The sequence below is a fragment of the Poromitra crassiceps genome (assembly GCF_964638095.1).
Source record: "Poromitra crassiceps genome assembly, chromosome: 5".
Taxonomy (NCBI): domain Eukaryota; kingdom Metazoa; phylum Chordata; class Actinopteri; order Beryciformes; family Melamphaidae; genus Poromitra; species Poromitra crassiceps.
The window spans coordinates 38,771,769-38,790,202 of NC_139642.1; the positions used below are offsets into that span (position 1 = coordinate 38,771,769).

Sequence of the window (18,434 nt, forward strand, 5' to 3'; positions counted from 1 at the left end):
ATGATATGACTTGATCTGGACCCTATCGGGCTCTCTGTGCTTGCTGGGATGCCATCAAGTTCAAGTTCAAGTTCAAGTTTATTAGTGTCCCAAAGGGCAAATTGAGTTGCAGCATATAGACATACAAATAAGAACATTGACAAGAAACAACACAAGTAGCATGTTAAATGTTACATGCCTATAGTTAAAATAAATAAAAGGCTAAATAAAACATCAAGGACCTTGTTTGTGGCACACAATGACCGATAATGTGCAAGGTAGCATTAAAGTGCACAGCAATCGGTAAAGTGCACAGCGATCGGTAAAGTGCACAGCGATCCGTAAAGTGCACAGCGATCCGTAAAGTGCACAGCGATCCGTAAAGTGGTTGGTGATGCTGCTCCTTTTGGTCCTAGCTCTGCTCTGCTGTGAAGGCCAGGCTAAACAGGTAAACTCAGGGCATGGCTCTTATAAACCTTCAAAAACAAGGGGGTTTGAACTCTCAAAACCTCAGGAGACTATAGACACCAGACATTTGTCATATCAAATAGTAAAAATAAAAAAAAGAAGAAGAAAAAAGAAACTACAATACAATAAATACAATAATTTATTGTCCCCAAGAAACTTCAATTTGCGAATGAATTTGCGAATGAACAAACTATAGTAATGGCTCAATGGCTGACATTCTGATTCAAGTGTCAGATCATTCTGACAAATGAACCTCAACAACAACACAGTGTACAGAGGGGTGTTGGTGGGTGAGAGGTGAGGGTTTGGTGGTGAAACAAAGCACCAATGTCACATACCCCACCTGTTTAGCACATAGGAAGAGTGAGAAATTCAAAATGTTAACTGCTACATTAAATTTCCCCTTTGTTTACCCAGACAAAAATCAAATTTGCACTAAATGTCAGGATTTTTACCTGGATCATTCAACAACACTACTAAATTCCCATATACATTGATTAAGTGGGAAAAAGTGCTGACTATCTCTTTAATGATTGGAATTAATGTCAATGACAGTAACTACCATTATTTATAATAGTACCATATTGCAATTATGAAAGAAATGTTTTTTATTGAAACAGGTTCTTGTCATTCTACTATGCATTATATTCAGTCGTCATGATGATTTTGATGGCATTTTACCCATCATGTTCTTTTTTGTATTCTTTTCTGGCTTCAATAAGATTATGTAACATTTTGGAACAAAAATACAAATTAGCAGTGCAAAACTGGAGGCCAGAATTGCAAATATCTCCACAGCAACACTGAACTTCCCTGGAGAGCTGACATAGGCAGGGATAAAGGTGATCCAAACCGCACAGAATATCAACATGCTGAAGGTGATAAATTTTGCTTCATTGAAATTATCAGGCAGTTTCCGAGCCAAAAAAGCTAGAAAGAAACATAACATAGCCAGGACTCCTATATACCCCAACACAGCCCAGAAGCCTACAGCTGAGCCTAATGCACATTCTAGGATGATTTTGTCTTTAAAGTGTTTAACATTCTTGAAAGGAAAAGGAGGAGAGATAGTTAGCCAAAGTATGCAAATCAGGACCTGTATGAGAGTGAACGCCAGAACACTGAGTCTCTGCTGAGCAGGGCCGAACCATTTCATGATATTACTCCCTGGAAGTGTAGCCCTGAAGGCCAGTAACACCACCATAGTTTTCCCCAGCACACAAGACATGCAGAGGACAAAGGTGATCCCAAATGCTGTGTGTCGCAGCATGCAGGACCACTCAGAGGGCCGGCCGATGAAGGTCAGAGAACACAGGAAACACAGAGCCAGGGAGAAGAGCAGCAGGAAGCTCAGCTCAGAGTTGTTGGCCTTCACTATGGGGCTGTTCCTGTATCTGAAGAAAATAAAAGCCACGATAGCAGTCATGCAAGTTCCTAACAGGGACGCCGTCGTGAGCAGTGCCCCCATAACCTCTTCATATGATAGAAACTCTGTGTCCTTCTTTTCACAGTCATCTCTTCTCTCATTTGACCAGAATTCAGGATGGCATCGCACACAGGTGATGGAATCTACAAGTTAAAATCAAAACAGATGTTAGATTTCCTAGTCGCTCCCTTATTTTCCCACAGCAGTGGCAGCAGGCCAAGCCAGGGTCAGAAGATACCAACGTCAAGACACTCACTCAGTCAATCATAGACATTTAGTGAAGGGGGCGCCGGGGCGGGGCTAGGGAATAGGGGGCATAGCGAGGAGGGATGTAGGTAGTTGAGTCGGGGTTCGACGGGTGCATAGGGGGAGTGGCTATGGGGATGTGGGTGGTGGGCACTGACCTAATAATATGGACAAACCCATCCACTATTTTTGGGATTTACGTTTTGCAGGAAAGTGTTGTCTGTTGCCATCTTGGGGTCCTTGCGCGGCAGCTCACGTGAGATGGGGTATCCCAGAGCCGCAGCTCCGCCTAATATTGGTCCATGATCAGCAAGCTGCGCAATCACTGGACAGGTGACCTGTCAATCACCCCCTTTTATATCTATCTTACTCCAAACGGGCGACTCATAAGAAATGTACAGTTGTTATGAAAAGGGGAAATTATCTATATAGACCAAAACCGTGTTTCGGTCCAGGCTGTAAAAATGCTTAATCACTGTTACAAAGTGGGTAATTTTAACATGGGGGTGAACGGGAATGACGGGACTTCTGTGTCCTGCCTCAAGTGGCCATTCGCGGAATTACAGCTTTCAGGGTTACTTCCGCATCATTGAGTATCATAAAGTCTTTCTGATTCTGATTCTGATTCTGATTGTGGGAAAACCTCAGAGCTTGCCCACTGGTGGTGGAAGGGAACGGGGCGGGGCTGGGGTAAAGGGACCGTAGCTGGGATAGGAAGGTCGTAGAGAGGCGGAGTTCGAATAGTCTCTTAAAACAGATGGGTTGGCTCTCGCAATTTGCAAATGCTTCCAGAATCGCACAGAATTTGGCACTGTATTCCACCAGGTTCCCGTCAGCCAGAGGCGGTCCTTGAACCAGGCCGAACAGGCAGCCGCCTGGAGCCCCGTCCACTAGAGGGCCTCGCAGAATTTTTTTTTTTTTTTTTTTTTTTATATTAACTGATAGACCGACAGCAATAACCGAACAACGACGTTAGCGACGGTTAATCGATTAACGGTTAACCGTTGACATCTCTAGTCCAAGGAACAAGTGAGTGTTATTATTTGTTGTTGTCTGTGTGGAATGACGTTTATACTGTGTTCTACATGCGGTGGATTCGTCCGCCATGTGGCTCCTTGTTCATGCTAAATTGCAGTGCCCGTTCGCTGTCCACTGATAGTGCCTTCATTTGAGTTATTGATGTTTCTTTGTATTGTGGGAGTGCCTTATTGTTTACTTATTATTTACACATTGATGTTTATTTGTAGATTGATGTTGAGTTGAATGAGTGATCTATATTTGGTTTACTGTATAAAGATGACAAGTGACAAAGATAAAGATATGATTATGAAGATTACAAGTGATAAAGATATAAAGATGACAAAGATAAAGATATGATTATGAAGATTACAAGTGACAAAGATAAAGATATAAAGATGACAAGTGACAAAGATATAAAGATTACAAGATTCACAAAGAGAATGAGAGAGGATGCAGAGGGTCATGCCCATTGAATCTGTGGGGGGATGTAACTTCAAACAGCCTCTAAATATGGCAAAAATACGTCCAAAAAAGGTCAAATTTTCGCCGGAAGGGACCCCGCGGCCGGCGCCCCTTCGGGGCGCCACCGGTAGGGGCCTCCTTCGTGGCTTGGCCTGGAGCCTCCAGATGCCTAGGACCCCCTCTGCCGTCAGCGCACAAGTTTGAAGTCGATCAGATGAACAGTTCTCAAGAGAAATCGCTTTTTGTGTTGCCAGTAGGTGGTGCTATGACTGCGTGTGTCCAAAACTTTGTCGGGATCCCAGCAGCCCACCCCAAGTTGGAAGTCGATCGGATGAACGGTTCTTGAGATAAAGAGTTTTTTGTGTTGCAAGTAGGTGGTGCTATGACTATGCATGTGTCCCTAATTGTACAGAATTTGGCACTGTACAACACACTCCCCAAGTTAGAAGTAGATCGGATGAACGTTCTCAAGATTAATCACTTTTGTGTTCCAGTAGGTAGCGCTATGACTCTGTGCATGTCCGAAATTGGGCATCGCACTCTGTCGGGTTCCCAGCAGCTCACTCCCCAAGGTTGAAGTCGATTCAATGGATGAATGGTTCTTGAGATAAACCGCATTTTGTGTTGCCAATAGTTGGCGGTATGACTATGTGTCTAACTGTAATTGGCGACCCCACTCCTTCGGGTTCCCGGCAGCACACTCCCCAAGTTTGAAGTTGATCAGATGAACGTTCTCTAGATAAACAGCTATTTGTTTTGTCACTAGGTGGCATTGTGACTATGCACGTGTCCGACAATTGAGTACCGCACTCCGTCAAGTTCCTGGCAGCACACTCCCCAAGTTTGAACTCAATCGGAGGAACGGTCCTCAAGACAAACCGCTTTTTGTGTTGCCAGTAGGTGGCGCTATGACTATGTGTGTATCTAAATTTGGGCACAGCAAATTTAGGTGGCACTGTCCCAACAGACCCTTTTCACGGGGGCATTTTGTGTCGAGAAGGCAGGGTAAACACAGATGCAAGCAAAACAGGGGTTTCCAACTTCCAATCATGCACTTCACAGTACTCCCAAATTGGATATTCAAATGCTCTGATGATGAACTCACTTTTTACTATGAATTGTACTTGTACTGTGTATATAAAAATATAAATACTGATATTATATCAGAATATTTATTTGATTGCTGATATTGAATTTACAGGTGTTATCCTCTGATCCATCTCACCACACTATAATTGGAGAGGGAGTGACGGCGTGGCGCACAATTGCCCAACTGCACTTGCACAAAGCGCAGGCCAGTTGAGCAGGTAAGGCCGCGTAGCGGGCAAGGCTGAGCAGCAGGCGAGCTCCGTATGTGAGCCCGCGGGGCTGGGCGAGCGCGAGGCCAGGCGAGTAGCGAAGTGGTCAAGACCTTGACGGCAAACCAACGAGAGAAGGAGGGTGAGGCTGCTCACCATCCAAGCCGGGTATGTGAGCCAAACGGTAGAAATGGGCAGTGAGGAGAAGGACGGGAAGGGGGGTCATCCCTATGTTCCCCGGGTCCTATGTTCCCCGGGTCCTATGTTCCCCGCTTTTCCCAAATAGGGTCCTATGTTCCCCGCTATGTTCCCTGGGAGAGGTTAGGTTTTGGGTTAGGGTCTGGGGGAGGTTAGGTTTAGGCGTGGGGGGTGGGAGAGGTTAGGTTTTGGGTTAGGGTCTGGGGGAGGTTAGGTGTAGGGTTAGTGAAAAACGGGGAATATAGAACCCGGGGAACATAGAACCCGGGGAACATAGACATGATCCCCGGGAAGGAGGATGAGGACGAGGCACAGGGCTAGAAAGAGCGTGCTCTGTTTCTAGTTAAAATAATACTCTAGTACCTGTGGTGTTGCTGATTTCTCCCTCTGCACATGGTATACAGTCATAGCAGCAGACCGGCTTTCCTTTCTGGAGGACCTTACTTGTTCCTGGGGGACATGTCTCACTGCACACTGACACAGGCACCTGAATGAACAAAAAAGCAGTAGGAGATACACTTTGATATGCTGTTGTCTTTACGTCACCATTTAAGTCACCATTTGGAATTCTGATGAAATTGACATTTCCATACAATAATCCCGCAAGTTAAAGTCGAACTGAAATGAAAAAGGACTTTAACTATTTCAGATCACATCCCTGGTTGTACAGTGCCCCTATTTAGCAATGCATGCTGCTGAGCGTCGACCCTACATCTGGATTTGTCCTGAAGGATCATTCACCAATTTAGGAACCACTTCTGTTGAGTGACATCTGCTGCACACCAATCCAAGGAAGCCTTTCAGCCTTTGGGTGGGATGCTGCGGTACTCTAAGCCAATCACAAATGCCTGGCAAACGGCAGCAAACTTGGGTGCGAGAGATTGCTGCCTTAAAAGTATTGCATTTTGTTTAGAAAGCTCTTAAATTTGTTCTTGTTACTTCGCACATGACAACAGCCAGTCAGTCCGCAGTGTTTGGCTTGCACGTCGAAGTAAACACCCATTTTCTACCTCATTGTTTGAGCTACCACCAGTGAAGTGGAAAACAGACAGAGAAGCTAACTGGACAGCTAATCTAACGAGTAAATACTATGTAAGTGCATGCGCGCATGACAGCCACCGAGACATGTAAACGGCGGTGTCCGTCTGTCCGATGCAGGAGTGTACTGAAAACAGCAGGCCAGAGAGCAGAGAAACAGCGTTTCAACATGCTGCTGAACGATGCCGAGATGTTTACAGTAGTCTGGGCACCTTTCACCCCACTTTTTGTCATGGGGGCGTAAACCACAGAACCAGAATGAACACCAGAAGGAAGTGCACCAAAAAACGTCTTTGTTGCCGTTAGCTTGACGTCTCTTTCCTCGATTAATTGTCTGATGCAAAGCTTCTGTATTGGCTTAAAAGATGTGAGATTGTGAATCCGCAATGTTTCTACAAGAACTTCTTCAAAAACTTTGTTCGGTACGTCCATCTTTTGTTTTGTTGTTTGCCGTTCTGATGCGTTGTGTCTAATTGTCAAGTTCGTAAAAGTTGACGCTGTTACTTCCTGTCTAGGGCGGGCCGGAACTAACCTTGCATGCAAGATGGCTAACCTTGCGAGATCAAAAGAGAATTTATTCTCTCGACGTAATCCATCTTGTCATGCACAGGCAGGGGCGGACTGGGATCATAATTCAGGCCGGGCATTAGATACCAAGCAGGCCAGGCCGATACGGGCCGACGTGTGTGCCGGCGTCCGTAGGGCGGCGGCGAAAAATTTGGACCGTTTGAAGCTAAATTTGGACCGTTTGAAGCCCAATTTGGGCCGTTTGAAGCCAGATTTGGGCCGTTTGAAGCCCGATTTGGGTCGTTTAAAGCCAGATTTGGGCCGCTTGAAGCCCGATTTGGGCCGTTTGAAGCCCAATTTGGGCCAAGTCCAATTTTACAATGAGATGCACCCATTTTAAACCTGAATAAAGTAATAAAACCACTAGTAAACCAGTAGGCGGCGCCTGGCCTGCTGTTCAGTGAGTGGCCTGGCCTGGCCTGCAAAAAAAAAAAAAAAAAAAAAAATTGCTTTTTTTTTTTTTTTTTTTTTTTTTGCAGGCCAGGCCAGGCCAGGCCACCGGGCATTTGCCCGACGTGCCCGATTATGCAGTCCGCCACTGTGCACAGGCAGTTAAGATGATTGGCTGAGAAACCCGAACCATGGCCGGCTCGACGAATCAGCGGCAGCCTTAGGCGGGCTTTCTGTGTGACGCACATGTTCTTTGTAGTTCTTTTCACTCATCAACATGGCTGCCGCCGCGGAAGTGACAGGAAGTCTGAATGAAATTGAATGTTACGTTCCCAATTCTATGTATTAAATTCTAAAAAACGACCCTCAACATTTGGGAAGGCTAAGCCACACAACTAGTTCATTATAATCGAACGTCATGCTTCGAAGGCGACTTTACGATGATGAGGACGGTGAGGACTCAATCACTCTTACAGGCACAGCCACCTTCCTCCGGTCGCAAACGTGACGTCAGAGGCATGGCGATCTGATTGGTTGAAGTTAACACACACCAGCGGTGATAGACAGATGGGTCATCCAATCACCTGTCAAGTAGCTTGGAAAAAGTGCCCGCCTCCGTCAACGGGTTGGATTACTGCATTGCCAGATGGACTGGTTTAGTGAAACGTAATGTGAAGCTAACCCGTCCATCTGGCAGCGTCAGGTGAGGCCGGAACCATGCAGGGTGACAAAATCAATTGTGAACGGAGGCCAGGCTCTTTCTCGCCGAGAAGAGCCTGGTGACGCGAGGTTAGTTTACAGCAACCATTGAACCAGCGTCAAACTATATACCGCTAGCGAATATAAGTTTTCCGGTGGATGATTTTCAAAGTAAAATAATGATTTTGCACAAGTACAGCACACACAGAAGCCACTGAGAAATTATTATTTTGCCCATTAAAAACAATTAATTAAGCATTTAAACCAAGCTATACCCTACAAATTATGTTTCTCTATGACAATAATAACATTGAGAATGTTCTTCTCAGTATCTAAATGGTAGCTGGTCTCAGGACAAGACTTACTGTCAATGTTTTTTTTTCTTTTTTCAAAATAAGATGAATGTATGGTCTGACAATTGCCAGTTGTGGCACTTTTGACAGTAATCTACAGGTGTATTTCAAGTAGAAGTAGAAATCTGCAGCACAAAAAAGAGAAAAGGAAAATCTCTAATTATATTGTGACGATTCAGGTATTCGTCCAGGAACAGGAGACTTATAGTTGGTACAGGCTTTTATTCACGGCTCACACTCATAGCTTCACAGCTCTTAGCCAACTCGGCTACGCTCCTAGCTTCACATACGTCCACTCATCTTCCCCACATATTCAGACTGACCTCATGCCCAGACAGGAAGTGCCACTTACACCCCGTTCCCCCCAGGAACAACCCCCCCACATCAGTTCCTAGCTAAACACCGAATCACCCCATTACATGTCAAAACCCTGGGTCGCTACATTATCACCTCCCGACATAGCCAGCTCCCACGCTGGCACCCACAAACCACACATCCCCCTGTACCAAAACACACCAACACTTTTTTTCCGTCACCACATCAAATTCCATTCCCATTCAAATAGTCCCTTCTTTTTTTAACACACCACTTAACTCTTCGTTCCACCACCACCATCATTTCCTTACTTCACATTATCACACTTCAATTAACATTCCCCTCAACAACATTCCCATTCAACCCGTCACATTTTCCCTCTTTTCACCAACATTTAAATTCAACTCCAACCCGACCCATTTACATTATTTCTCTTCTTTTTTTACACACATTCCAATTCAACAATAACCCCAACATTTACATTATTCCTTTTCCATTATTTCTTTTTCCCTTTTCCCTTCCTTTCGACCACCACCATTTCCATCCCCCCTTTCAAAGCTTCTGTCCCACCTGAAGCACACTAGTCCCTCTCAACTCTCTTCGGTCCCCCCCCTGTGTCCCACAGCCATCGCACGCACTGCAGTAGCTCCGCACATCCTCCTTGTGTTTGCCCCAGTAGAAAAGTTTACGAACATCGCAGAGCATCTTCTCAGGCCCGTCATGATCCTTACCGCTGCGGCCCCTGTGCGCCCACTGCAACACCAATTTCCGCAGGCACCTGGGCACAACCGTCTGGAACCCCCTCATCCCGTGCCTTCCTTTCCTCTCCAAAAGCCCATCTTCACCCAGACGCAGGTCCGTAAACATGTTCCACAGTCCCTTCGTGGCACCGGAACACAGGTGAATCTCCTCCACAGGGGGCCGGCGTCCGGCCGCCACCCACGCGAGCATCGGACTGATATCCGCGTCCTCCGCCTGTTTGCGTATCCACTCACCCATTTTGACATCCGTGATGTGCCTGTCCTCGTCTGTCGGGTCAACCTCTAAACAGTACTCCTCGTCTTCCTCCACCTCTTGCACTCGCTCGTCCTCCCGTCCCCCTCCCCCAGGGGGCGGCGTTTTCAGGACAGCAGGGGGAACACCACCGGCAGCGATCTCCACCTCGGCTTTCTGCGCAGCAACCGTGGGGGGTGTGGAGCAGCTAGGCTGGGCCGGCTCCTCCGGCACTAACCCCTCTCGCTCACCTGGAGACACGAGCGCCGCTCTCCCGACTGTAACAGCGTTGCAGATGATGTCTCTCTCTTCCCTCTGGCTGCTCAACACGATCCCCGCTCTCCTGATTGTCTCGTTGCTGATGATGATGTCTCCCTCTTCCGTCGCGGGTGCAGAGCAGCTAGGCTGGGCCGGCTCCTCCGGCGTTAGCAACACCCGCCCATCTGGACACACAACCCACACTCTCCTGACCGTAACAACGTTCTCTTCTCCCCGGCCGCTCACCTCCTCCCCAGCCTGTGTCTCTCCCCTGTCCTCTACAGTCTCAGTGCAGTCTCTGGCTAAGTGCTCAGGCAAACGGCAAGTCCAACAGAGTCTCACCTGCCCGCCGCCTGCACGTCTCTCCTCTCGCGCTGTCCTCTGGTCTCCGACAGCCTCTCGACACTCCCTGGCTAGGTGCCCAAATGCTCCGCACGACCAGCAGACACCCGACCGTCCCCAGTACCGTTGCTCCGCGTACCTGGTCTGTCCCCCGGGACCGCCGCGACACCACCTCGCTAGGTGACCAGGTTCCCCACAAGTCCAACACAGTCTCTGCGGCTCCTCCGGCCGTTCCCCACGCTGCGTTACCTCTGTGCTCAACAAGTCCCCACGCTGCATGACTTCCCGCAGCGTCCGCATCAGCTCCACTGCCCAGGCAGGCGTAGCTTCCAACAGCCGTCTGACTTCTTTCAACAAACGGGCTTCCATGCCCGCAAGCACCGAGCTGATCACCGTCGTCAGCTCCTCTTTCCTCCAGTTCAGCGACGGCCATTCTCCGTCGCACACCATCGCACGTGGTGCTCCTAGCAGCTAGCACATGCAGCTATACCGCTAGGTCGCTCGAGCCCTCAAGCCGTCAATTCCAACTTTCTCCACCGTTCCTTCTCACTCTCTCCCCTCTCGGCCGACGCGGAGGCAATACTTCCCGCTTAACTTCTGACACCAATGTGACGATTCAGGTATTCGTCCAGGAACTGGAGACTTATAGTTGGTACAGGCTTTTATTCACGGCTCACACTCATAGCTTCACAGCTCTTAGCCAACTCGGCTACGCTCCTAGCTTCACATACGTCCACTCACCTTCCCCACATATTCAGACTGACCTCATGCCCAGACAGGAAGTGCCACTTACACCCCGTTCCCCCCAGGAACAACCCCCCACATCAGTTCCTAGCTAAACACCGAATCACCCCATAACATGTCAAAACCCCGGGTCGCTACAATATATTTAGCAAAATGTTTAACAATGCTGCTGCTGCTACAGTAGGCTCACCAATGCGTTCCCGCTTCGGCCATATGCTAGGTTTCGACCTAACCATTTTTTTCCTGACAAAAATATTTTTTGTTTTTTCACATCAAAAGTCAACCATGCTGTGTTCATTCATAACGATATCTACAGTGTGCTGACATCAGGTAGTACTATCAAATTTCAACCCAATTTCAACCAATACTATCATGATATGACAGCTGCCAATCGATCGTCATGGCTAGGAGAAGAGTCTGAGCAGGCAACATGGCTGCCTACATCGGCAGACTTTTCTAGCCCATAAATGTTAATATACTTTGCAAAGGACATGTAACTGGCTTGTTAACTCGCATTCGACTCATCGGATGCTTCAAGGCAGGCAGCCAGCACTCTCCCTCAGGAAGAAGGAGGCCCGGAGAGAGCCAACCATCGGTCCTCTGCTCTGGGGCTTGGTGCAGTGAACCAGCCAGCAAACATGCAGTGCACAGGCCTGTATACATTATATTGTGTTTGTACATAGACTGTTATTGAAACGTGACCGGTAGGGTTCAGATTTGTCTGGTAAAAAAAACATTATTTTGCAGACAGTTGCTGTCTCGCACTGCTCCAAGGCACAGATCACTCGCCTCACAATGCTCGCACCGCCCCATTCAGTCTCATCAACTCCAGTCACAAACACACCCACTTTCCAATGGTGAAATCAAACTCCTACACTTATGCCCCGCTTCTCTACCCTGTTTCCGTCAAAATAAGTCATGATAAGGAATCACAGACCATGAGAATCCCATTTCAGCACGACTTTAACAATCCATAAATGATCATACGGTATTAACCTTTTCTGAGTTCTGTGCCCAAATTAAGGACTCAGTGTGCAGATTCAGCTGTTTTTCTGCAGGTAAAGATGCATCGTAAAGACCAAAGGTGGCAAACTCCACACTGCCATTTTTGTTTGGTTGCCAGTTTATGATTTCATACTTTGCTGCTGGGTCTCCATTCTCATCAAAGTAAACGTCCTCCCCCTCCTTTGTCTTGAATTGAACCTTTTTTATGTGCTGCAAAATCTAAGTAGATAGATATTACTTTACTTATTCCATTAAATGTAAACCACCTCGTATTAGCTCTGCAGAATGATGGACATGCAACAATTTATTTAACAATACTGTAAAAAAGGCAAAAAAAACTGTTCATGTAAAGCACATAATGATGAACTATCATTCAGCCTTCAGTGTTCAACTCACCATGAATGGATCTGGCTGTACCTTATTGCCACATACGTCTTTACAGCCAAGAATACTATGTAGTGCGTGAGCCACAGCATACACTCCTTTATAGACATTGTTAAAGATGGGCATGAGTGACATATCAGTGAAAATGTTTTGCTGCCCAGACACATCTTCAGAGCCTGTACAGTATCTCTGATTCCCTTCTGAGCCCTTCGTCTGCTTGAACCTACAATCAAACATTGTCTCCCAGAATTCTGTGAACAATTCATGACTAGATGAATTTAGTGATTTTACATCCAACATGAACTCTCTCATGCCTGTGACATGGGCCCTGGTGATGGACAGCCCTATAGCACCATCCAGGATGTGGTGTCCATTCATAGTTGCAGTGTGATAATCAATGATCCAGCTTTCAGTGCCTACCCACTGGTACCCAGTCAGATTGTGGGAGGCCATCTCATGTATTAGTATTTCCATATCCATGTGGGAGAGGAAAGCGACAATCACCTGGGAAGTGGAAGCTTTGATAATGTCAATTATTGCCTGTAATTTTTCTGGTGGATCTGTTCTAAATACTGATAGAGAGTATTCTAGACAGATGCCCAGCTGTTGGGCCGCCTGTGTGAATATGGCCATACCGTTATTGCCATAATCATTATTGCTGCTAATTGCCCCGACCCAAGTCCAGCCAAAATGCTTGACCAACTGGGCCAGAGCTCTGCTCTGGTAGAAGTCACTGGGTATTGTTCTGAGGAAGGAAGGGTACCGGACTTTGTCACTGAGACAAGCACAGGTGGCAAAGTGGCTGATCTAGGGAGTAGAAAGGAATGATATTCCAAAGATGAGGATGCAAATTCAATCTACACAGGAAAACATAGAGCACATTAGCAGTGATTCTCTTAAAACTGCCTTTACTGTGAGCTGTCAGACAAATGGCAGTATACTGTAATAATTACTGTATTAGCGGCAAAAGAAAACAAAATAGATCAAACTGTGGCCAACTGTCTGGACCCCAGGAAGAGTAGTCGCTACCTTGGTAGTGGCTATAATGGGGATCCAAATAAATCAATCAAAAGGTCATTACAGTACATGATACATTTGTTTAAAAAGAAAGAAAGAAAGAAAGAAAGACAGACAGACAGACAGACAGACAGACAGACAGACAGACTACCCACCAATGGGATATGAAAAGGTCCAATGACGGTGGATACAGCCATGGAAGGAGAGGAGGAGGCCGGTCCTATAATAGCCTGCACTTGGGCCGGTCTGGTGCAGGGTGCCTCGGAGGCTGTGGATATATCCTCATTACCGTTAGCCAAGGCCAGTGTCACCCTGACTCCCCTTGCAAGTGAGCCACATTCATCATAGATCTTGTAGCCCAGAAAGATGCCAGGCAGCAAGTCTGTGCTGTTGTTAATCTCCTCAATGGCAAAGAGCATAGCCTGAGCAAACTGGAACCCTGCGAAATTCAAACTTGACCCAAACCATTATAAATAGTTGGTGTTATATAACAGTCCTTGGAATGAAACAAAATTACAATTTAAATTAAATGAGCAAACATTTCTTATTTCACAATTCAACATGATTTTTTTTGTATCCATTTTGTATATCTACCCAACTCTTCTAATGTTCTATCTTACTTCTGTCAAACAGCTAACATTGTGAATTACCTTGTGCAGTGCAGTGGCGGTGGTCTGTACATGTAGGTTTCCTGTCTGCCTTTCCAGCTCCTGTGGAAAGAGAAGATTCCACCCAAAATAATGTCCCCATTCTTAGACAGCTGGGGGATCTCCGGCTCCCCTCTCTGCTGACACACTGGCTCCTCAGCCCCAGAGAGAGATGCCACCAGCAGAAGCTGCAGAAGGGCCCAACCCTGCTCTGTCCACCTTTGGGTGGACATCATACTAAAGACTGTTAGACACCAAGAGTGATGTGAATATATAGCCTAGGTAAACCCAGCCCCCACGTGACCTGCTCTCTCAGTTCCCAGTCACTTACATCATCTGCAGATCACCAGTTACTCGTGTCAATATTTTACCCTAAAATGTTTTAGCATTGATTTTAAAAGAATTGCAAAGAATAACAGTTTTATGTTCTCCTGTAGGATGTGTTTTGGAGAGCATTGATAAGGACTACTACCGGTTATGCATTGTCATTTATGCTGTGATGGTAAATAAAAGCCACTGATGTAAATGTCCCCATTTATTACAGGTAAAACCAAACATGAAACTATACTAACAAGTACTGTACATAAAATGTAATTGTTGCACAATTGCAGTTTTATAAAATTTAATAATATGTCCAGGTGATCCATATAGTCAGGGTCCCTACACATCTCCAATTGAAAAAATTCCAGAGCTTGATTTGTTTTGAAGGTTTTGTCTGGTACTATTCAATATGATTTATGCAGATAAGACAGCGTGTCCCTGATAACTAGATCATATCACTGTATAGATGATGACTGTTCTTCACAGCCACAAATATCTCTCCAGATCTGCGGCCATCTGCAGCAGGGATCGAGGTTTGGGTCCGTGTAGAGTGTAGACAGTTGTCCTGTTCCTCTTTCATTCCCTGACCACCGTCACAGGAGTCATTGGCAGAGGCAATGTTCTCTCTTCTTGGAAGCTCTAATAATATAAAACGTATTAGTTACTGTATGTTACACGTGGCTAACATTAGCTAGCTTCTGACATGTTTTTCTAGAATTCATTAGATCGTTAAATGCTCCCGTAATCTAGCTAACGTTACCTCGCTAACCCACTACAGCCGATGAGGAAAAGTCAGTCATTTATCGAATGTCTTTCTTACCAAACACAATTACGCTAGTTTCTGAGATAATAGTGTGGCATATACCTGTGAATAACATATTCTTACCTGGAAATCACACATCGATCCGTAGGCCAGCTCTGAGTCTGTTTACATTTCGGGCGGAGGGGCTGCATCATGGCTGCATGGTTGTAGCCATTGCATGCTAGCAGTACTGAAATGAAAAGTGTTAGCTGCTGTGCTAACAACAAAGGTCGCAGAGTGATGACGCCATCTGTTGCACTGCGCATGTGCTCTGTGTGCTAAGCTGGTTGGCTGATGGAGTGGTCTATTAAGGGAGGTACACCCGCCCCTCCCCGACGGCAGAAACCGGTTTGAATGGCTCGTTCGCCAGACCCTAGTGACTGAGAACAGGTCTGAGAGCAGGTCACGTGGGGGATGGGTTTACCCAGGCTAGTGAATATACAGCACGTAATTGCGATGCGAATTTTGACCCACCTGTCAATCACAGCAACAGATCGGAAGCGAATTTCTGACAAATCGAGCCTGATCCTAGAAAAAAAGCAATATCGCTCAGTGGAATTTTGGCCCGTTGGTATGACTGATATAGGTTTACAAAATATTATTGATGTGCGAATTAATCACACAAAAGTAAGGACCTTAAGAGACAAACTGCGGACAGGGCAGAGCTTGCAGCAGTATTTATAGATATTAAAGCATGACAAATAGTAATGGAACAGTGATGTTCCATGCCTCCACCAGGGGAACAGGACAGAGGAGGGAGGTGCAAAACTGGAAAGTTCTTAATGAGATTGGCAGTATTCAGTCAGATGAAATTGTGGTCTTTATGCATCCAATATTTGAATGTCTAATTGCACTAATTTGAACAAATAATTGGGGATGAAGGAGCGGTAAGGCCTGAAAAATTATATATTTTAAAAATAACAACTAACCCTAACCCTTCCCCCCCCCCCGTTGTTACTTTTTGTTCTGGCTTACCCAAATGTTTTATGGTCACTCAAGATTCTCTGGATCACGTGTTGGCTTGGTTCGAGCCTTAAAACTCGTTATATTTGGATTTATCGAAATGTCTATGGAGAAAATGGAACTTACTTCCGGGGCAAATTACGTCACGAAAAGTCACGTGCCTGTTGAGCTCTATAACACATTGAATACAGGGGGGTATATATAGAGTTGTGTCTGATGTCTACTATAGCGTGCGTGCGTCAAGTCAATACAAGAAGTAAGACTGGACATGATTACAATTCATCAGCACTTCCTCCCACCCTTCAAAATAAAATAGCCATTTATTTCTACCCAGACTGCTTCGTGGGACTGATCTGAAAGATCAAATCCAGAAAGAAGCAAACGCGTTTCCCAATTGCTTCTTAGCGCTAAGGAGCTTCTTTGACCCTTCTTAAGGCTCCCGTAAGAAGCCAACGAAGCCAACGCGTTTCCCGATTGCTTCTTAGCCTAAGATGATCTTTCGTTAAGAAGGTTTTGTAAGAAGGGTCTGGGGCATTCCTAACACCTTCTTAACGATGAAACGCTCGGAGATTCAGCCGCGTCAGGCAAAAGGAGATAATAATATAGTGTCCACTGTTGTGTTTTTCCCTTTTTCCTTTCTTTCATGCACCCTTTAGTGTTTAAAATTGGGGAACACTTGAAAATCTCTCCTCTATGTAATATGGTTACTTGTGTTTTAAATGTTTTACCGTAGGCTATATTCCTCTAATCAGAATGGATTCCTTTTATAATAAGAATGTTGTGGATTTATATAGCACCTTTCACAGAACCCTTCTTAAGAGCCTTCTTTAGCGATGTGTTAAGAAGGAGTTTAGGAAACACTTCTTTGGAGCCTTCTTAACTCCTTCTTAACTCCTTAAGAAGCTTCTTAACGCCTTAAGAAGCTTCTTTGTTGGGAAACGCAGCCAATGTGTGTGAGTGTGTGTGATGATGTAAGAATTATGAGGGACAGGTAGTGAATGCTGCTATAGCGCCCCCTATAGGCGAAATGACAATCTTTTTCCTATCAGCTCAGAGTAGATCCCTACACACCTGTAGCAAAAAAAACGCGCTTAATCGCGAATAACGCCCAAACCACTTGACAAAACCCTTAGCGACGTCATCCAAACCCTGTCATCAATGAGCCGCACGTTTTGAGGTCTGGTGCGAAAAATGTGGGTGGCATAACGTGCCAAAAAAGTGTCAGATACAGTATAATAATTAGTATGGGGACTTTATAGATTGCGACTTGCTTTCAGCAAGCATAATACTAAAGACAACTGCATGCGTGCAAGTGTCAGAAGTAAGGTTGGACATAATTACAATGAATCAGCACTTCCTCCTGCCCTTCAAAATAAAGTAACCATTTATTTCTCCCCAGACTGCTTCCTGTGCCTTCCAGGAAAATCTTATTTTTTATTTTCAAATATTTTTATTGATTTTTCCAAACAGACAAAACAAAAACTCACAAAACGTAAACCCCCCTTTCCCACATGAAGACAAAAACAAAACAAAACAAAAAACAAACAAAAAACAGCAACATATAACTTTTGACCACTACCTCACACAGTTCCATCACCACCTTATTATAGAAACATAAAAAAGTAGACAGAATATCATTTTACTCTATTGTAGCTGTAGCATATTGGGATTCAAAATAATTTAAAAATGGTTGCCAGACTTTAAAAAACTTTTGCACAGACCCTCGAATTGAGTATTTCAACTTTTCAAGTTTTAGATGAGCCATCACTTCACCAACCCATTGTTTATGTGTAGGAGGTATAACCGACTTCCAATTGAGCAGGATGAGGCGTCTCCTTCCAGAAAATCTGAAAGTTCAAATCCGCTGTTATAGTGCTACCACCAGGTCAATCAATTGGTGTAATTCTTTCGTGGATATAAAGGCCTATCTGTGAACCTTCCTACCAAGTTAGGTCGCTCTGTATGGTTTCTGAGATACAGCTAATTTAATGCAAGATTTTTCAAAACCCCATTCAAGTGAATGGGGAAAAAACTTGCGCTTAATCGCGAATAGCGCCCAAACCGCTTGATGAAACCCTTAGCGATGTCATACAACCCCTGTCATCAATAAGCCGCACGTTTTGAGGTCTGGCATGTCTATGTGGTGCGAAAAATGTGGGCGGCATAACGTGCCAAACAAAGTGGCAGATATAATAATAATAAATATGGGGGACTTTATAGATTGCCCCTTGCTTTCAGCAAGCACAATAATAAAGATAACTGCATGCATGCAAGAGTCAGAAGTAAGGTTGGACATAATTACAATGAATCAGCACTTCCTCCCGCCCTTCAAAATAAAATAACCATTTATTTATCCCCAGACTGCTTCCTGTGCCTTCTGGGAAAATCTGAAAGTTCAAATTCGCTGTTATAGGGCCACCACCAGGTCAATTCATTGGTGTAATTTTTTCGTGGATAGTAAAAGGCCTATCTGTGAACCTTCCTACCAAGTTAGGTCGC

General features: G+C 45.3%; 1 protein-coding gene across 1 annotated transcript; it reads right to left on the bottom strand.

The window, feature by feature from the left end:
• Nucleotides 1–1,102: 1,102 nt before the first annotated feature.
• On the bottom strand, nucleotides 1,103–14,082 carry LOC310776462 (extracellular calcium-sensing receptor-like; the record flags this gene model as incomplete). The annotated part of the gene is made up of 6 exons (XM_083636652.1): nucleotides 1,103–2,016; nucleotides 5,461–5,584; nucleotides 11,793–12,020; nucleotides 12,198–12,992; nucleotides 13,358–13,655; nucleotides 13,853–14,082. The coding sequence occupies 6 exons, from the start codon at nucleotides 14,080–14,082 to the stop codon at nucleotides 1,103–1,105; spliced, it is 2,589 nt and encodes an 862-aa protein (XP_083492778.1).
• Nucleotides 14,083–18,434: the final 4,352 nt, after the last annotated feature.